The sequence below is a fragment of the Myodes glareolus genome, chromosome 4 (assembly GCF_982192425.1).
Source record: "Myodes glareolus chromosome 4, mMyoGla1.1, whole genome shotgun sequence".
NCBI lineage: Eukaryota > Metazoa > Chordata > Mammalia > Rodentia > Cricetidae > Myodes > Myodes glareolus.
Genome location: NC_142029.1, coordinates 79851860 through 79868786, shown reverse-complemented (window position 1 = coordinate 79868786; position 16927 = coordinate 79851860). Strand labels below are relative to the sequence as shown.

The following is a 16927-nucleotide window of genomic DNA, read 5'->3' as shown; positions in this document are numbered from 1 at the left end:
CATACCAGAATATCACTTTATATTCCATAAATATATATTATTTTATATTTGGCATTTTAAAAGTGAGATTTAGGACCAGCAAGATGGCTCACCATGGGCAATGGGGTTTGCTGACAAGCCTGATGATCTGAGTTGAATCCCTGGAATCCACATGGTAGAAGCAAATAACCGATCCCAACAGGTTTTCGTCTGACATCCACATGTGTGCCATGGCAGGCATATGCCTCCACACATAGATAAACAAGCAAATATTTTTAAATGAAATTTTAAAAGTAGAAATGAGGCCATGCTAGAAAGGAAACATTTTCCCGTTTAATTTTCTGATCTAACATGGCCTGAAATCTAAGTCTAGATGAAAGAAAGGAGTATCCAACTGATTGTTTCCCTGATCCTTGCCCAAAGTTGGAGATGATGGGGTCTGTAACTATTCTGAGTTGTGAGACTTTGCTCTGGACTTTGTCCAGTGGCTGACAACACACGTACAGCATTCATGTGTATAGTGAAGAGACAAGTATCTGTGCATTTCACATCTTGGGATTTAACCAAGCACAGATGGAAATACTGCTCATGGGTACTATGTGGATAGGCCCAGGAAGGTTGCATCTCTACTAAAGTTGTGCAGACTTGTTTTTTGTTTTTGTTGGTTTTGTCATTATATCCTAAGCAACTATTTAGATTATTAGGTATCGTACATAATCCAGAGATGATTTAAAGTATGTAGGAGGATGTGTGGGAGTTGTATGCAAATACTGCCCCATTTTATATAAGGACCTGAACATCTAGATTTTGGTACCCACTGTGGGTACCAGTCCCCCAGAGATACTGAAGGCCAGTTGTATAGTCCATTCTGTCTTAGTAAATGTTAATCAGAAATCTTGAATGTTCCTATTTCATCTACATGCTCACCCCTTACTCATTCACTGTATGCCATTTACAGAAAGCTATAGGCTGTGAATAAAGAAAATTATCCAAATTTCTATGAAGAAATATAAATGGCCTTTTAAAATGCTTTTCATTGCCAATTCTTTAACCTGACAGTTATTAACTTGGTCACAAATAGCTACGATCACTGTGTCATGGAAAGATGTAAAGGTGTAGTTAAACCTGGTTTTCTGGTCCATGTCTCCCGTGTCATAGCCAGCCACATCATCTCTCACAAGTGCTTAACTCTCTCCTGAAATCAATCTTCCGCATTGCTTTAGTATAGACTCCTCACAGAGCTTAGATTACCATGTGACATGTTTGATAAAGCCCCTTTAAAAGGCGTAAAGACTTGGGCTGCACCTGCAGCTTTCCTTGCATGCATGAGGCCCTTGCTGCCATTTGCTCAGTACACAGTATGTTTCAGTGGCATTAGTACTTTTTCTACTTAACTGTTAAAACACTTCGCAGGTTATCACAAATACAATTTTGAAAGTGCTCTGGTAAAGGTTCTCGGATGTGGGCGGTTATGGTTCTGTGACAGTGTAATGAGTCTGGCTGCCATTCAGTATGGCTCTGATTGTTCTACAGAATCGAATACATAAGTGTCCATTTAGTGCCACCTTTTTGTAACGGAATAGGATGCTTTCTCTGCCTAGATCTGTACAAATTAGATTGGATAGGGCTACCCTACAATCCTCCTCAGTGATTGCTCCTCAGTTCTTGCTGTCTTGCTAAGAAATATACCTACGAGTGACCTCAAGGCTACATGCCAGGCTGTCTTCCCAACAGGCTTGTGTCCTCCCTCCATAGAGTTCATTTCACCGAGTTGTCCAGAAATTCCGTTGACTCTTTAAGACATTGAAACTTTTATCATGCTGCTTGGAGGGTATCTTCAGTTTACATATACTGAAGAACTCATCTTGCCATTTGGTTTAAAATACACTCATCCCTGTGCCTACTTCAGGCTCTGCAGTCAGTCTTCAATTCTAGAGTTTGGTTATATCTCTTCTACAGGAAATTAACCTTTTCCTCTTTAAAGTAGACCTGAGTATCTAATTCTTAACTCATTCTAGAGTAGCTTTTCTAAAAGATTAGAAACATCTCTATGCATGTGTGATCCAGTGGCAGGAGTAGCTAGTCATTGAGTTCAGATAAAGAAAACAAAGATCTCTGCGGTGGTGTTATATTGTAAAGATGTATGTGGTTGGCACCCCTGACCTCATATGTCCTCATATGCCCCACAGGCATGGGCTGAGGCTTTTTCCCAGATGCACCATCTTTTCTCTCCTGGGCCTTATGCTCCTGCTGGCTTTTCTCCTTCTCCTGTGTAGTTCTGTGTGACCTCTTTCTCCTGAAGGCAGTAGTGGTAACAGTGGTCTCACAGAAGCAGCACTGACATTTCACATCTGTGTTCTGGGCATTTTACATTGTTAATCATTAATCCTCACTGCATCTTATCTGAGCAGGTTGATTATTCTCACTGGCATAGATTTGGAAACGTAAGCTTCAGAGAAGTAAAATACCTTTCCTGTAGCACTAGAGTTACAAAGAGACAAATGTAAGTCAGTTCTAGTTCTCCTTAATTTTGTGGTTATTTTTCTCTTCCATGAAGCAGAGATGACATGGTTACAGTCATTACTGTGCCTGCTGCCTACCTGTTCTTAGGTCAGCAGGTTGAGAGACTATTTCCCCCAAGTTACTAATGTGTGTTGTCTCAAGGCACAGAGCAGGAGTTTATGTTAGCACATTGGTCCCGCAAGACAGCTGCCATCTGGGCATGTTTATTATTGCAACTTTGCAGGTGGGAAAACTAAGGTTCACAGGTGCTGACCCTGGTCCCAACGCCAGTCTGTCTGACAGTGGAGACTGGATCCACTCTTCTTTGAGTCTTTGCTTAAACTCCCTGTGCATGCGGTATTGTGAACGTACTAGTGGAGAGCCAGATCCTCTCAGTTTCAGGATTCAAAGCACAAGAGAGTATGGGCCTAACTTGTACAACAGTAGGAATTCGTTCTTAAGTCTTAATAAAGGGCAAACACACATCTATGACAATGTACACTGAAAACTTGTATACATGTGCATATTGAAGACTTTGAGTACAGTGTTTGCAGAGTACATTCTGGGTATGAAAAATAAAATTCAGTGTGACTAAGATTAGCAATTGTTTTGACGTATAATGAATACCACTGCATCCAGAAATGAACATAAGTGTCAGTGGTGATGGGTGACTTGTGACTAGGCCATATGCTGTCATTTGTTAATGAGATATTCAGGTGTATATCTACCTATAGTAGGATGTATGAATCAACATTTAAAGAATCAGTACTTATAATTCTTAGTTGACTCAAAGCTGGTATATGTTATTACTTAATTGGGTTCTACTCATTCACCTCTTTTGGTTTTTCGAGACAGGTGTTCATTTATTGTTAGTTTATCATTGTGGTAGTTACTAGGGGAATAGTACAAGGTAGATGTCACTCTCATCTTTATATATTATGACCATAGTGGTCCCAAGTTATAAAATTGATTACTGAGAAATACAGTGTAGTTTGAGAGCAGACATGAAAGTAACATTTATTTCCATCCCAATAGATTTCGGTTTTGGAAATTTCTTTAAAACTGGTGAACTACTGGCAACATGGTGTGGCAGCCCCCCTTATGCAGCCCCAGAGGTCTTTGAAGGGCAGCAATATGAAGGGCCACAGCTGGACATATGGGTATGGCTTTACTTTGACATGTTAATATATCTATCATGATAATTGCTACTCTGACCTATTTTAGAAGCTCCTGGTACTCAACAGATAAATAAGGTTTTATATTCTCCCCATCCAGTGGACTGTAATTAGTCAGAGCTTCTGGAAGTGGATCCCTAGGAAAGACTTTCTAGAGACAAGTGTTATCATACTAATATCAGCAATGACTTGAAGTAATATGGCAAGCAAAATGACCAAGTTCAGATCATTGGGTATTATTATGCTTACTCTCACCACAGGAAGTGAGAGGGGAACTTAGGAAGGGAGCCATCAGTCCATGTGATTTTAAGAGCTGTGGTGTTGTGTGGGAAATGAGTGTTTGATGTTCTCTCTGAAAGCGACTGCATCATTTTCTTCCCTAGAGCATGGGAGTTGTTCTTTATGTCCTTGTCTGTGGAGCTCTGCCTTTTGACGGACCAACTCTCCCTATTTTGAGGCAGAGGGTTTTGGAAGGAAGATTCAGGATTCCATATTTCATGTCAGAAGGTAACGAGCTGTTCATCATATTAGTCGTGTGTTACAGAATTCGTGCTGTATGAGGTTCTAGCCAAAGTTAGTTTCCCTGCTGAGAGTTTGGGTACCAGATAAAATGACTTAGTCATTTAAAAAGCCATGGAGCTCTTCATCAGCCTCTATGTAGACAAGACAAATTCCAGTCTTCCTCCTTGTAACAGAACAGAAGCTACCCAGATTAAGAGTGGCAAGTCTTGCCATTCAGCTTCGGTCTATAAATGGCCCAGTTTATTTTAGACTCCATAGATACAGACTTACAACCATTTTACTCTATATATGAAATATATCTGCAGAATTAAATGTTTTTAAATTCAAAGTCAACAGGTAGAACTTTGGTAAATTCAATTGAAATGCCACAATCCCTAACTGTCTTGTTTTGGTCCCTCAAAGAGACAACAGTTTGATTTACTCCTTAGTTGTGGATATAGTTTTCATCCTTATCTCCTCTTCCTGCAACAGTAGACGTACTTAATGCTCTTAAGAACGCAAGACCACATAGGCTCTGGCGACAGACTACCTGGTTGGAATTCTGAGTTCACTACTCACTGGCCAGACAGTTTGGCTCATCTGTAAAGTGGAGTTGACAGTAATTCCTTCCCTAGAGGTGTCGCGAGGATGATGAAACTACTCTGCACAAAGCACGTAGGACAGTGCGTGAGAGATATGAGTGGCAGGAGTCTGAGTTGGAGGAGGGTGGTGAAGAGCTTGCTGTTACTCATAGCTGCAGTGTACATAATGTAATGAGAAACAGAGCTACATACATGGTCCTTGGCAACACTGATGAGAAAAGCAGCAGTTTACTGGAAAAAACACGGTGCTCTCCCGGCTGCCTTTACTGAACATGCCTTGATACTACCAAGGATCGGTTCATAATCCTTGTTCTGAGAATTAGCATTGTTCTGAGCTTAGCATTGTTTTTCCTTAGTGTGACTAGATAAAATGCACTCGGAAGGCTCTTATAGCACATAGAGACTTATACTCACGTGTGTTTCTTCAGTATTTGTTTAGCATCTGAACTTGACCAGTCTACCCCACACGCATTCATTTGCTCATTTGTCCTGCTTTCCAGTGAAGGATACGAAGATTAGCGTTGTTGTGCAAAGTCACATGGGCCGTGCGAGTATGCCTGGAGGTGATCTATGCAACTTTTTAACATTGTGTTTTCCACAGATTGTGAACACCTTATTAGAAGGATGTTGGTCCTAGATCCTTCCAAACGGCTAAGCATAGCTCAAATCAAGGAGCACAAGTGGATGCTCATAGAAGTTCCTGTACAGAGACCTATTCTCTATCCACAAGAACAAGAAAATGAGCCATCTATTGGAGAATTTAATGAACAGGTTCTGCGATTGATGCACAGCCTTGGAATTGATCAGCAGAAGACTATTGAGGTAAAGTGATGGAGATGTGTCTAGAGATGTTTGAAGGTTCATTGGCATTTGTCTCCTGAAGCTTTATGCTCATATCTGTCTTCCGAGTCTTAGCACATCGATCCCCAGTGCCTGGGTGTACTGCTCAGGGTACCCAGCTGATTACATCGAGTCTGTTTATAATTGCTGTTATTGAATCTCTAAACCTTTCCTTCACTCTCTCTGCCAAAAAGTCTAAGAAAAGAATTTTCAGAGGATTTGGAAAAGGCCAAGTCTGAAGCTTAAAGATAGAATGTAAAGGAGGCTGGGCGTGATGCTGCATACCTTTAATCCCAGCACTCTGAGGCAGGCAGATCTCTGTGAGTTCAAGGACAGTCAGAGTTACATAGTGAGATCCTGTCTCCAAAGAATACAAGGTTTTTCTAAAGTGAAACATCAAGTTCCATGTTGGTATTAAACTAGTTTATATGAATTACAAATGTGTGTATGTATATATATATGGAACAAGACTGAGTTGAACCAAGAACCAAAAGGGAAACATTACATTAAAGAAAGCCAGTGGGGTTTAGGAGAACAGAGAAAATAAACAGGCAGAAGCAAGTGAAGTTATGATTTAGAAACATTAATGGTTATAGAATGAAGAAAGCTTTGAACCTGGAAATGTCCTTTTGGCTTCTACAAGTTAGCATGCTTGTAGAACATACACAGCATACACAGGACCTGCACCACAGTCCCCCTCCCCTAAAGCAGAACAGTGCTTTTATGGAGACTGTTTCTTGTCTCCTGTTGTGGCCATGAGCAAAACCAAGCTCGCTGTCTCACTTTGTAGGTTGTGCACTCAGGGATGTTTTCCCATGCTTATCCATGGAGTAGATCCTGGATGGTAGCTTCTGTGGGGTCCCTCAGGCCTGTGGGGTATTGTTTCCCTGAGGGTTTCCTGGGTCTGTGTTGCCCTCAAACAGCACCCACATGGATTGTCATGTGGGATTAGAAGCCAAGAGAAGTTTCTCTGTTGGATTGGCATCCCAGAATAGCTGGCAAGCCAGAGATGTGAAAAATTTGGAAAGCAAATTTATTTTCAAGGTTTCCAAAGGGCGGGACTGCAAAAACAAGGAAAATATTACCTAAGTACGTAGACACAGTGTCTCTCCATCTAGCATCCAGATGTCATTCTCCAGCCCAGAATAATCACCAGCAAGCTCTGAAAAAACTTGGTTCATTCACTTCAGAGTTTTCAGTGATTGGATCTTTGCCTGAAGTTACAGAGTTAGAACTTTGGGGCACAGGGTGCTGACTAATCTTAAACCTAGTGCTGGGAGATGGGATATGTACATGGGGGAGTGATGGCATTTTTCTCCTAATGCAGGAACATGAATGGATCCCCAAATAAATAGGACCAGATAGTTGCTTAAAGATGTCACCGTTGATTGAGCAAGATCTGAATGTACGCCTTCCTGTCTAAAGTCTAGAAAGGGGTTTGTTGTGAGGTATACTTTGCTACTGGATTTTTTAAAAGTAACTTAATATCCAAAATTAAGTGGAAAATACAGATCTAAAATTTCAAGCTAAAATTATTGTGGAAATTCATGTGAGTAAATCTGAGAGAACTCACACATACCCTTAAGCTAAACATCATAGCTCAGTGGCAAGGGCTGTTCTTCACTTCTTAGAAAACGAGAGCAAGGGGAGGCTTTCTGATTTTATTTTCAGGACACATATCTTACCCTCCCTTTTAAGAAGGTAACGACCCCTGGTTGGTTTTTATAGTTCTATGCCTTCAACACCTGTTTTCTCTTTCAGTCTTTGCAAAACAAGAGCTATAATCACTTTGCTGCCATTTATTTCTTGTTGGTGGAACGTCTGAAATCACATAGGAGCAGTTTTCCCGTGGAGCAGAGACTTGATGGCCGCCAGCGCCGGCCTAGCACCATTGCAGAACAAACAGTTGCCAAGGTAACGACCCATGGAGTCATTAGTCTCATCTGTGCATGAGCCTTTTTATGTCGGACACATTTTCCATCATTTGGTACAAAAGGTTTGGATCTCATCTTTTTTTTTTTTTATCTAATCTTCTGAAGTATTTTTCTAGAAAGTTTCAACCACTGTCATTCACTAGATTCTCAAAACCTTCTTGCTTCTAAGGATTAACTTTATTTTCAGTCATTTTCTTTAAGAGATATGTTGTCATTTAATCATTTGTTAATCTTGAGAAATAATGTAACTAGCCTGTACTTTCAGTTCGTTTAACAGAATTTGATTGCAGATTGACCATGTGCAAGCTGCTGTTACTAGGTGCTCTAGGAGTTTGAATGTATGGAATACCATCATGTTTCTCAGAGCTGTCCTGTAGAAGCAAAATGAGGCCAGAATCACCTGAGGTCTTGGGCAAGAGTGAGAGACTCATCTGAATAGGGAGAGCTTCCTGGGAGAGATGACATTTAAAACAGATCTTCACGGAGGTGTGAGACTGTGATAAGGACACCATTCTGACTAGAAGGAGATACACACAGGATGAACAGAAGTGCTCACATGGCCCACTGTAGGCTTTGTTCTTGGGAATTTAGTCCATTGGAACTGAAGGCTAAGAAAATAAAAATTTGAAGTGGTAAGTGGAAACCATATTGTGAAGAGCTCCAAATGCCAAGGATGACTTATAAATGAGGAAGCAATAACGATCTTATGAAGACCATAAGCCAATTAGTATGGGAGCATTGGAAAGGATGGCTTCTTAGGGAAGCGCTGCAGGAGATGGCTGTCTAAGATAGAATCTCACTGGCTGACCTGGAATTTGTTATATAGACCAGGCTGATCTCGAACTTACAGACATCCACTTGCCTGTGCTTTCCAAGTACTAGGATTAAAGACATGTGCTACCATGCTCAGTCTGGGAAGATCAGGAACTTTTGAAGAATACTTCTGAGATTCTTATGCTAATCAAGATGCGGGATGCTGAAGACTTAATGTGGTGCTAGTAGAAAGGGAGGGAGGGCTAAGAAAGGTGGACCTGAGTGAGTTCAGCTCCCCTTAGTGGTTAAAGCGAGTCCCAGATTCTGTGCCTCACTTTACCTGTTCTAAAATGGGAATGACACTGAGTACAGTTAGGAGATAAGCTACCATCTGTGAAGCAAATGCCGAGTATCTGTTCCACAACAGAGATAAAGTGGCATTGTCCTTGAAGGCCTGAGGGCACAGTGAGGACGTGACTCAGTGCTAGGAAAGCAATGTGGTCAGAGAGATCTAGGACTCATGTGTAGAGGCTGGGAATGGAGTGGTGTCTGCACATTAAATGCCAGCCAGCATCTGTAAGTAGCACTCACTGTTGAACAGAATCATAAACGTACAGGAATATAAAATTTTGCATTTATTCAATAGAAGATGAAAAAATAAGGGAATGAAAATTCTTGATTATCTAACAGATTATATCTTATAAATAAAATAATGTATCAATAAAAATGTGAGGTAATAGTATACCAGTATAGCTCCAGATATTTGGATCAGAGTATTTCTGAGCACTTGAGAACTTTTAGAATTGATAACACTGCCTTTAAATAGGTTGGGAAAGGAAAAAGAACTCCTAAGCTGTGTTGATGATAGTGAGCTCTAGTGAAGCTTACATACAAGTGTGGCCAGACAAAAAGATAGGAAGCAGGATGCCCCTAGTGCAGTAACATACTTCCTCAGCTAAGTTTATTCTTCTTAAACAGTCCACAAGTGGTGTGTGCCTGTAATCCTAGCACTATGGAGAGGAGACTGTGATGGTGTGCCTGTAATCCTACTCTATGGAGAGGAGACTGTGATGGTGTGCCTGTAATCCTACTCTATGGAGAGGAGACTGTGCTGGTGTGTGCCTGTAATCCTAGCACAGTGGAGCCTGAGGCAGGAGGATTCAAGGGCCAATGCCAGCTGGAACTCCAGAATAAGACTTTGTCTCCAATAAAAGAAAAAATTGTCAAGGAAAATGTGATGTGCTTAATCTGATACAACTCAGTCCACCATAAAGAAACAGAATTCTAGGGAGACAGGACCTTGTGATCAGATGTGGGCATCTCATTTCCAGTGCAGTATTTTCAGGTAAGGCTTCCCCCACTCTCAGGTGGAAGGAACAGGTAAGAAACTGGAAAACTAGAAATCACACCTTTCAATTCACCCTTTGATTGAAAAACTAGTGATGAAGTAGGAATGTACTAAATGTACTTTATTAGGAAATGAAAGTATCTCGTGGTAGCCAAGAGATTAAATTGACTAATTCTTGAAAGAGGAAAAGGTACCCAAGACATAAGCCCAAAGAAGGATGGAAGAAAAGCTGCTCCGTTATCGTGCTCAGATGGTCTGTAGCATTGTTTGCAGTGTTTTCCATACACTCACTACTGTTGTTTTGTTCTTTTTTTCATGCACTATATATGATGATACTAATATCAGAATATATCCTATATAAAGTATATTTAAGTATATACTTTAATACTTAAAATTCAATTAAATACTTAAATATTCAAACGTTTGAAATGTACAGTAAGACCATACATACTCCTTCCTACTTAAAAATTACCAATTTAGCTGAACATAGTGTACATATTTAATCCCAGCATTTGGAGACAAAAGCTACTGGATCTCTATCAGTTCCAGGCTGGCCTGGTCTCCTTAGCAAATTCCAGGGCTACGTGGAGAGACTCTATCTCAGAAACATACAGAGAGAGAGAGAGAGAGAGAGAGAGAGAGAGAACGAAAGAACAAACAACAACAAAAATCAGCTTAAAATTCCAACTGGACACAATGAGACACTGACTGAGACCAAAAGTGCATCCATCTTCCTGTCCAGTTGATTTGTCTTTGGGGTCATTTTAAGACTGGAAGGGAAAGAGAGAATTAACATTGCTAAGCTGAGGGCTTCACATGTTACCTTTCGGTCTTAACTTCACTATGAAGTGGGTATTACACCTATTTTTATAGATATAGAAAAGGTTCAGAGAAAGATTGCCTGATTAAAGTCATCATACAATTAATAAGTGACAGAACCACCAATCAAGCCCACACCTTGAAAAAGAAATAGAATTTCATAATTTTGTCCCTTTCGTTTGTCTGATTTTAAAAGTCACCATCCTATATATCCCTTGTAACTGTAGCAGGGCAAACAGAGGGTGTTCCTATTCCTGTTATCGTCTGCAGTGACAACTGTCCCCTTGGATGTTTCAGTGTCTGTTATGTTCAAGATATATCTGAGAAATGATTCTGTCAGTTCTTAAGGGCTGTGGATAGGACCATCCAGGAGCTTCAGCAGTAAAATCAATCATGGCCAATCGTGAAAAGGAAAGGCTCTTTTAAATGATTTTTTAAAGAAGAGTATGATCCTGGTTTATTTAAAACATTTAACAAAGGAGACAGAAGAATGGATGAACTGCCCACAGGAAGCCAAGGGTGGTGGTGGCACCCTATACCTCAGAACGTAAGAGGTAGATGCAGTAGCCCAAGTTGATAAGAGAGAAAAGACAGACTAGACCCAGAGCTCTGTGCAGCAGGCTGGTTTCAGGAACAGGAATCTGTAGCAATGAGTGTTTCTTCTATTGCTCTAGCAGGCTGTGTTCAGACTGCATCTTCTCAAAGGGGATTTTCCTGTCACCTGAGTAGCCGCCTCTCTCTCCTTCTTCTCATGGGGAGAAGAAATAGGGAAAAAAAACCAGTTACTTCATGTGCCTTCTTTATAGCTAGCTGTGGGGCTTATGTATATCTGGCTCAGGCTCATTGTTGAGTTCCTATACTCTGAGCAATTTATTTTTCTTTTTTTTAATCTTTCAGTTGGTGTATTTAAAGAAAGAAAAAATAGAACTTTGTTGAATTGAGACAAAGATAATTCTTTGATTCCTTACAAAGGCTATCTAGATTGTTGCCTTGTGAAAGGTGTATCTCTCGTTATGAGATAGGAACAAAATTCTGTACAGTTTATTTCAGAATGTCTGATTATTGAGACTTAAATTAGTGCTTACCATTCATGTGCATGCACACATACATACACACTCACAACCGAGTCTTCTGGAGTTTCAGTGGGTAATACTTTATCTTTTAGTCGCCTTAAGAAGACTTACTAGTTGTAAGAGAAGTGTGTATGTGTATAGAGCAAGTAACAATGTTCCCACACTGTCTGTTCTTGCCATATTTTCAGGCACAAACTGTGGGACTCCCAGTGACCTTGCATTCACCGAACGTGAGACTGATGCGATCTACCCTCCTCCCACAGGCATCCACTGTGGAGGCCTTTTCATTTCCAGCATCCAGCTGTCAAGCAGAAGCTGCCTTTATGGAGGAAGAGTGTGTCGACACTCCTAAGGTACAGCTGGTGTGCTTGAGATGCGGTGCAGAGTTGCCGGAGACTTCAGTTTGGAGTATAGTGTTGTAGTGTGGCTTTGCTGGATGATGCTTTGGTGAAGAACTCTATTAAAATGTTTAAAGATCAGCTCTCATCAATTAAATAACAACTCTCAGGCCACATAAGCCCTCTTTTTCCTTTCCTAGCCAGTTCCTCTTCTCTCCCAGGTTTTAAGATTTCTTGTAAGTGTTTTGGGTGCATGAGTGGATGGGTAGGGTACATTGATTGATTTAACAAACTATGATTTTAAAAACAAAAGATCACCTTTTCTGCTGAATTACACTGTTATTGTTGCCTCTCTTCAGTGCAGCAAACTGTAAATACAAAGTGATAGGATCTCTTTTTGACTGAGCAAACATCCTTTTTGGTTCAGCTTGGGCATGCTTAAAGAATTTAGTTTGTATTTGGTGTATTGTATAAAGTTGACTGTTAGGAAATGGAAGACGACTGCTTCTTTTATACAGTGGATTTTTTTCTGACTTCAAATATAAGTGGTATATACTCAGTACCAAGTGCTATACATATGATCATATTAATAGAAAACTATCATAAAATATAGGCCTATGTGTGTGCTAACCTGCTTTTTACTAAGCTGTGTGAATTTGGACAAGGTGACTTGCTTTCCTCTGTATAAACTAGGATACTTGTTTTAGGAGACTGTTAGGAGAATTAAGTAAGATAATCTATGCAGTTTAGGGTAGATTTTAAATAGTCAACAAATAGTTTTCCCATTTTTTTTTTTTAGCCTCTTTAGATAATAAAAACATGAATCAGTCATGGACTTGCTTAACAGCCTGCTAGACTGTGGTCTAACAAAAAGGATATTAGATGGAACTGAAACAACATGCCAGCTGTTGAATAAATTGATAACATTATCACATAAGTCAGAGTAAACCTCAGAAGAGGCAGGGGATTTAACTTTGTACTTGGTCAGGAAAATTTGGGGGTAACTCTCAGAGCTGGAGCTGCAGAGTCGAGAGAATCCACGGGTCTGGAAATGAGAGTGGGACATCTTCAGTGAAGGAAGAGCTGTTCAGAAGCAAGCTATAGGTAATCAGGTTCAACCAACTGGAGTAGTCGTTCAGTGTGAAGGAAAGGGCATGTAAAGGAAAACTGTAGAAATAAAGAAGTATGTGTTAGTTTTGAATGGCAAGCAAGCAGTTTAGGTCTCTGGGCAGTGGTCTAGGTGTGGAATGTGGTAAAGTATAGGTGAGTCAGCCGATGGGATAGTCAGCACAACTGAAGATTTCTGAGCAAGGAAACACTACATGCATCCTGTTCTTGGAAATTCTGCTTGAATGGTTCTCTAGCAAGCACAGGCTAGGGAACAAAAAAAGGGGGTGGGGGCAAGCATGGGTTCAGGAGGGAGATGATGCAGTGCCTGAAATATGGGAATGACCATTGAAATGCGAGAAGAGGGGATGGTAGCAGTGGGGTTGAGGGGATAGAATTCCAAGCCTCCAGCAATATTTTGAGCCTAGACAAATGGGATAGGAAATGCCATTCAGTTGAGACCTCTGGATGTCAGGCAGACTCCTAAGTTACACAAGCCTAGCTGGAGCACAGTGGCAGTGGCAGCCCCATGCCAGACTGTCAGAGCAGGTGTTAAGCCAAGTTGCTGAACAGGAATAGTTACTGTCCAGCTCTAAAGATGAGTCTGCTTCCTGTGGATAGTCTGTTTTCTATGCCTGTGTTTGCCTAGCATTACACATTAGTGATACATTCATGCTCAGCATTTAGACATAAATTAGGGCAGCATAATTCGTTTTTAAGATCTAATTCTCTTGAAGAAATTAAAATGCAGTGTGTTGAAGTCTTGTCTGTAAGGGCACCAGGCCCAAAACACAGATTGGGCACTGTCTGCTATAATATATAGGGCAAGCTATTTTTAAAGCTTGTGATTGTTACAGTTACTAGGAAACAGACAGGAAATGAATGGTTTTGCAAAAGATATAGACAGTTGCTAGATGGTATATTCTCATTTGTAGGAATAAGAGTGTCAATCTGAAACTGACCCCCACACAGGCAATGCCACCATGAAATTCATACAAACCATAAACATCCACAGGACTTACTGTGGATCGTTTATTATGTCCTTCTGGCTGCCTCTTTCTTTGAGGCCCATAAACACATGCACACACAAAAGAACCTTTTACTTCCTTTGTTCACATTGCTTCATATACATTCACTATAACCCAGCTGTTTTCTGAAAGAAATATCATAGCTGTATATATTGATACTTCCATTTCTGCTTACAGTCAAGGACTAGTACTGTACATTTTAAAACATCACCTCTCTCTCCCTTAATTGTTAGGAAAATCTCTTAAGGAGTCTGTCTTGAAATTTTGACTTGGGATTTCTGGGGCAGGAGGGGAAGGCATCTTTCTGAGAAGTAACTGAAACCCTAAGGACATAGGGCCCATAGAGGAAAGACACTTGCACAAACAGTATAGAATAAATCTCCCATGTACACACATTTCAGTCCATATGGAACACTATTAGAGACTGTAATAAAAAGATTTCCAGGTTCACACCTTCAGTAGCTGGTTGACAAGGAACCTGTGAGATAAACCTTGCAAATGCAAGTGTGGTGGAGACATCCTGTGTCTATTGCACCTTAATACCTACACCATGAAAGAGGTACATACGAGAGAAGGGTGGAAAAGTAGCCACACCAGAATCTTAGTAGTGTTAACCCCTAGAGGCTTTAGGGGAGAAATTTCACTTTCACTTCTGAATTTAAAATTTCAAATTACAATTTGAAATAAAAACAAATAAAACTAGTCATAATCATGCATGATAATATGAAGAGAATAAAGATAAAATTAATGTAGCTATAATCTCACTACTCAAAGATAACCCATTTGATGTCATACTATAAATTAGTGGGTAAGATGTAGGACTCAGTAGATGGGAAAAGTCTTAAAATTATTCTCTGTTGTGTGTAATCCTATGTCTGTATCTTATGAGAATTTTTCCATGTCATGAAGTAGTATTTGCAGACATAAACTTTAAGAATTATGTAATCTGTTGCTTTATGCATCTCTTTAACTAAATGCTTTAGCAGGCTTTTTCTTTTGTGCCACCAACCGACTCCCTGATCATGACATGGAAACTTATTAGTTATGAATGCTCAGCATTGGCTTAGGCTCATTTCTTGCTAGTTCTTGTAACTTACCCTGTTTTTCTTCATCAACATTTTGTCTCGGGGCTTTTTATCTTTTTTTCTTTCTTTCTATATGGCTTATTTTCCTGCTTCTCAAGTCTGACTGGCAGCTGCTTGGCTTCTGACCCTATGCGTGTTCCTCTCTTTCTCCCTCATTCTCTTCTCTTCTTCCCTCTTTTTCTACTTAAGGCTAGATTTCTCCTCTTATTTATTCTTTCTGCACACCAGCCACACCTATCCCTTTTCTGCCTAGCTATTAGCCAATCAGCTTTTTATTAGGCCAATCAGATGCTTTTGGCAGGCAAGGTGAAACAAATGCAACACATATTTACATAATTAAACAAATGCAGCATAAACAAATGTAACACACTTTCACAGTCAAAGTAATATTCTGTAGTTGGAGGCTGCTCATTTGTTCCCTGCCACCCAGACCCAAGGTAATCACACGGAAATTGTATTAATTAAAACACTGCTTGGCCAATCATCACTTAGGCATATTGTTAGCTAGCTCTCATATCTTAAATTAACCCATTTCTATTCATCTGTGCATCACCATGAGGTTGTGGTCTACCGGCAAGTTTCCATCAGGTTCCCGTGGGCATCATTCTCCTTTGACGGCTACATGGCATCTCTCTGACTCCACCTACTTTCTCCCAGCATTTAGTTTAGTTTTCAACCTAGCTCTATTCTGCCCTACTGTAGGCCCAAGTAGCTTCTTTATTCATTAGCCAATAAATTCATAAATTTAATAAATTCATTAACTACAGTAAAAACAAATGTTAACCTGATATTCCACAACAAAACGCCTCTTGTTGAACACAGTTTTTCCTTTATCTTGCATCCTTAAATAGGTTGATGGTAGTTAATTTTATGTCCAAGTCTGTAACTACTGTGCCCTGTTACTTAAGTATACATTTCTTAGCCAAGTGTGAGTACACATATAGCCAGGACTGAGTAGAATGGGGCAAAAGAACAGAAGTACAGAGGCACTTGGGGCTCCATAGCAAAACACTGGCTTTAAAAAGAATTTTCTAGCATTGTAATTCCTTTCTTTTCTTCTTCACCTGTTTAATTTGACTCAAGTCAGGGGAAAAAAATGTGTTTTTTTTTAAGTGTTGTAATGTTATTCTTATGCTTTGTTATTGAAAAGTACTCCCCTTTATTTTAAAAAAATCAACAAAGTGTATTGAGCTGTAAAGGAACTGTATTTTTTTCTGAATTATATTAGCTGATTCTCCCAACAACTTTACAACTATTTTACAAATGAAAAAAATCAAAAAAGAGCTTGACTAGAGCTAAGCAACTGACTTGCAAGTGATGAAGCTTAGCACCTGCTCAGCATGTGCCCCATTTGCCAGGCACATGGAATGCAATTGAATTAAGGTCCATTTCTCTCTTCCAACTTACTGCCTTATATTATGCTTGGTGTACTGTATGGACCTGCTCACCTGCCCATGAAATACCATAAGCTGCATAGCTTAAACAACAGAAATTTGTTTCTCATAGTTCTGAATGCCAGAGGGCAAAATAGAGTTAGTTCCAGCTGGTTCTGTTTCTAAAGAAGTCTCCCTCCTGTTCTTTAGACAGTCATCTTCTCACTCTGTCTTGAGACATCACACAGTCTTTCCTGTGTGTCAAGGGGTAACTAAGAACAAACTCTCTGATGTTTTTTTTCTTTTTCATTTTTTTTTTTTTTTCGAGACAGGATCTCACTGTGAAGCCTAGGCTGGCCTCAGACACTTAACCCTCCTGCCTTAGCCTCCTGAGTGCTGGGATTATAGGTATGTACCACTTGTGTGTCCTTTCTTATTTTACTTTTTTAAATGTGTTTTATTTTGAATTG

General features: G+C 40.0%; 1 protein-coding gene across 5 annotated transcripts in view; it reads left to right on the top strand.

The window, feature by feature from the left end:
- Sik2 (salt inducible kinase 2) overlaps positions 1–16927 on the top strand; it is a 104319-nt gene that overhangs the window by 74244 nt on the left and 13148 nt on the right. For 3 of the 5 annotated variants that reach the window (XR_015001632.2, XM_085688735.2, XM_048417490.3), the window contains exons 5-9: positions 3517–3641; positions 4040–4163; positions 5361–5581; positions 7361–7513; positions 11715–11879. Coding sequence is in view for 4 of the 5 variants with exons in the window: in XM_085688735.2 (XP_085544861.1) it covers positions 3517–3641; positions 4040–4163; positions 5361–5581; positions 7361–7513; positions 11715–11879 (788 nt within the window). In the remaining variant the exon portion in view is untranslated. The remainder of the gene's footprint in view (positions 1–3516; positions 3642–4039; positions 4164–5360; positions 5582–7360; positions 7514–11714; positions 11880–16927) is intronic. The other 2 variants (XM_085688736.2, XM_085688737.2) reach the window with 1 other exon arrangement.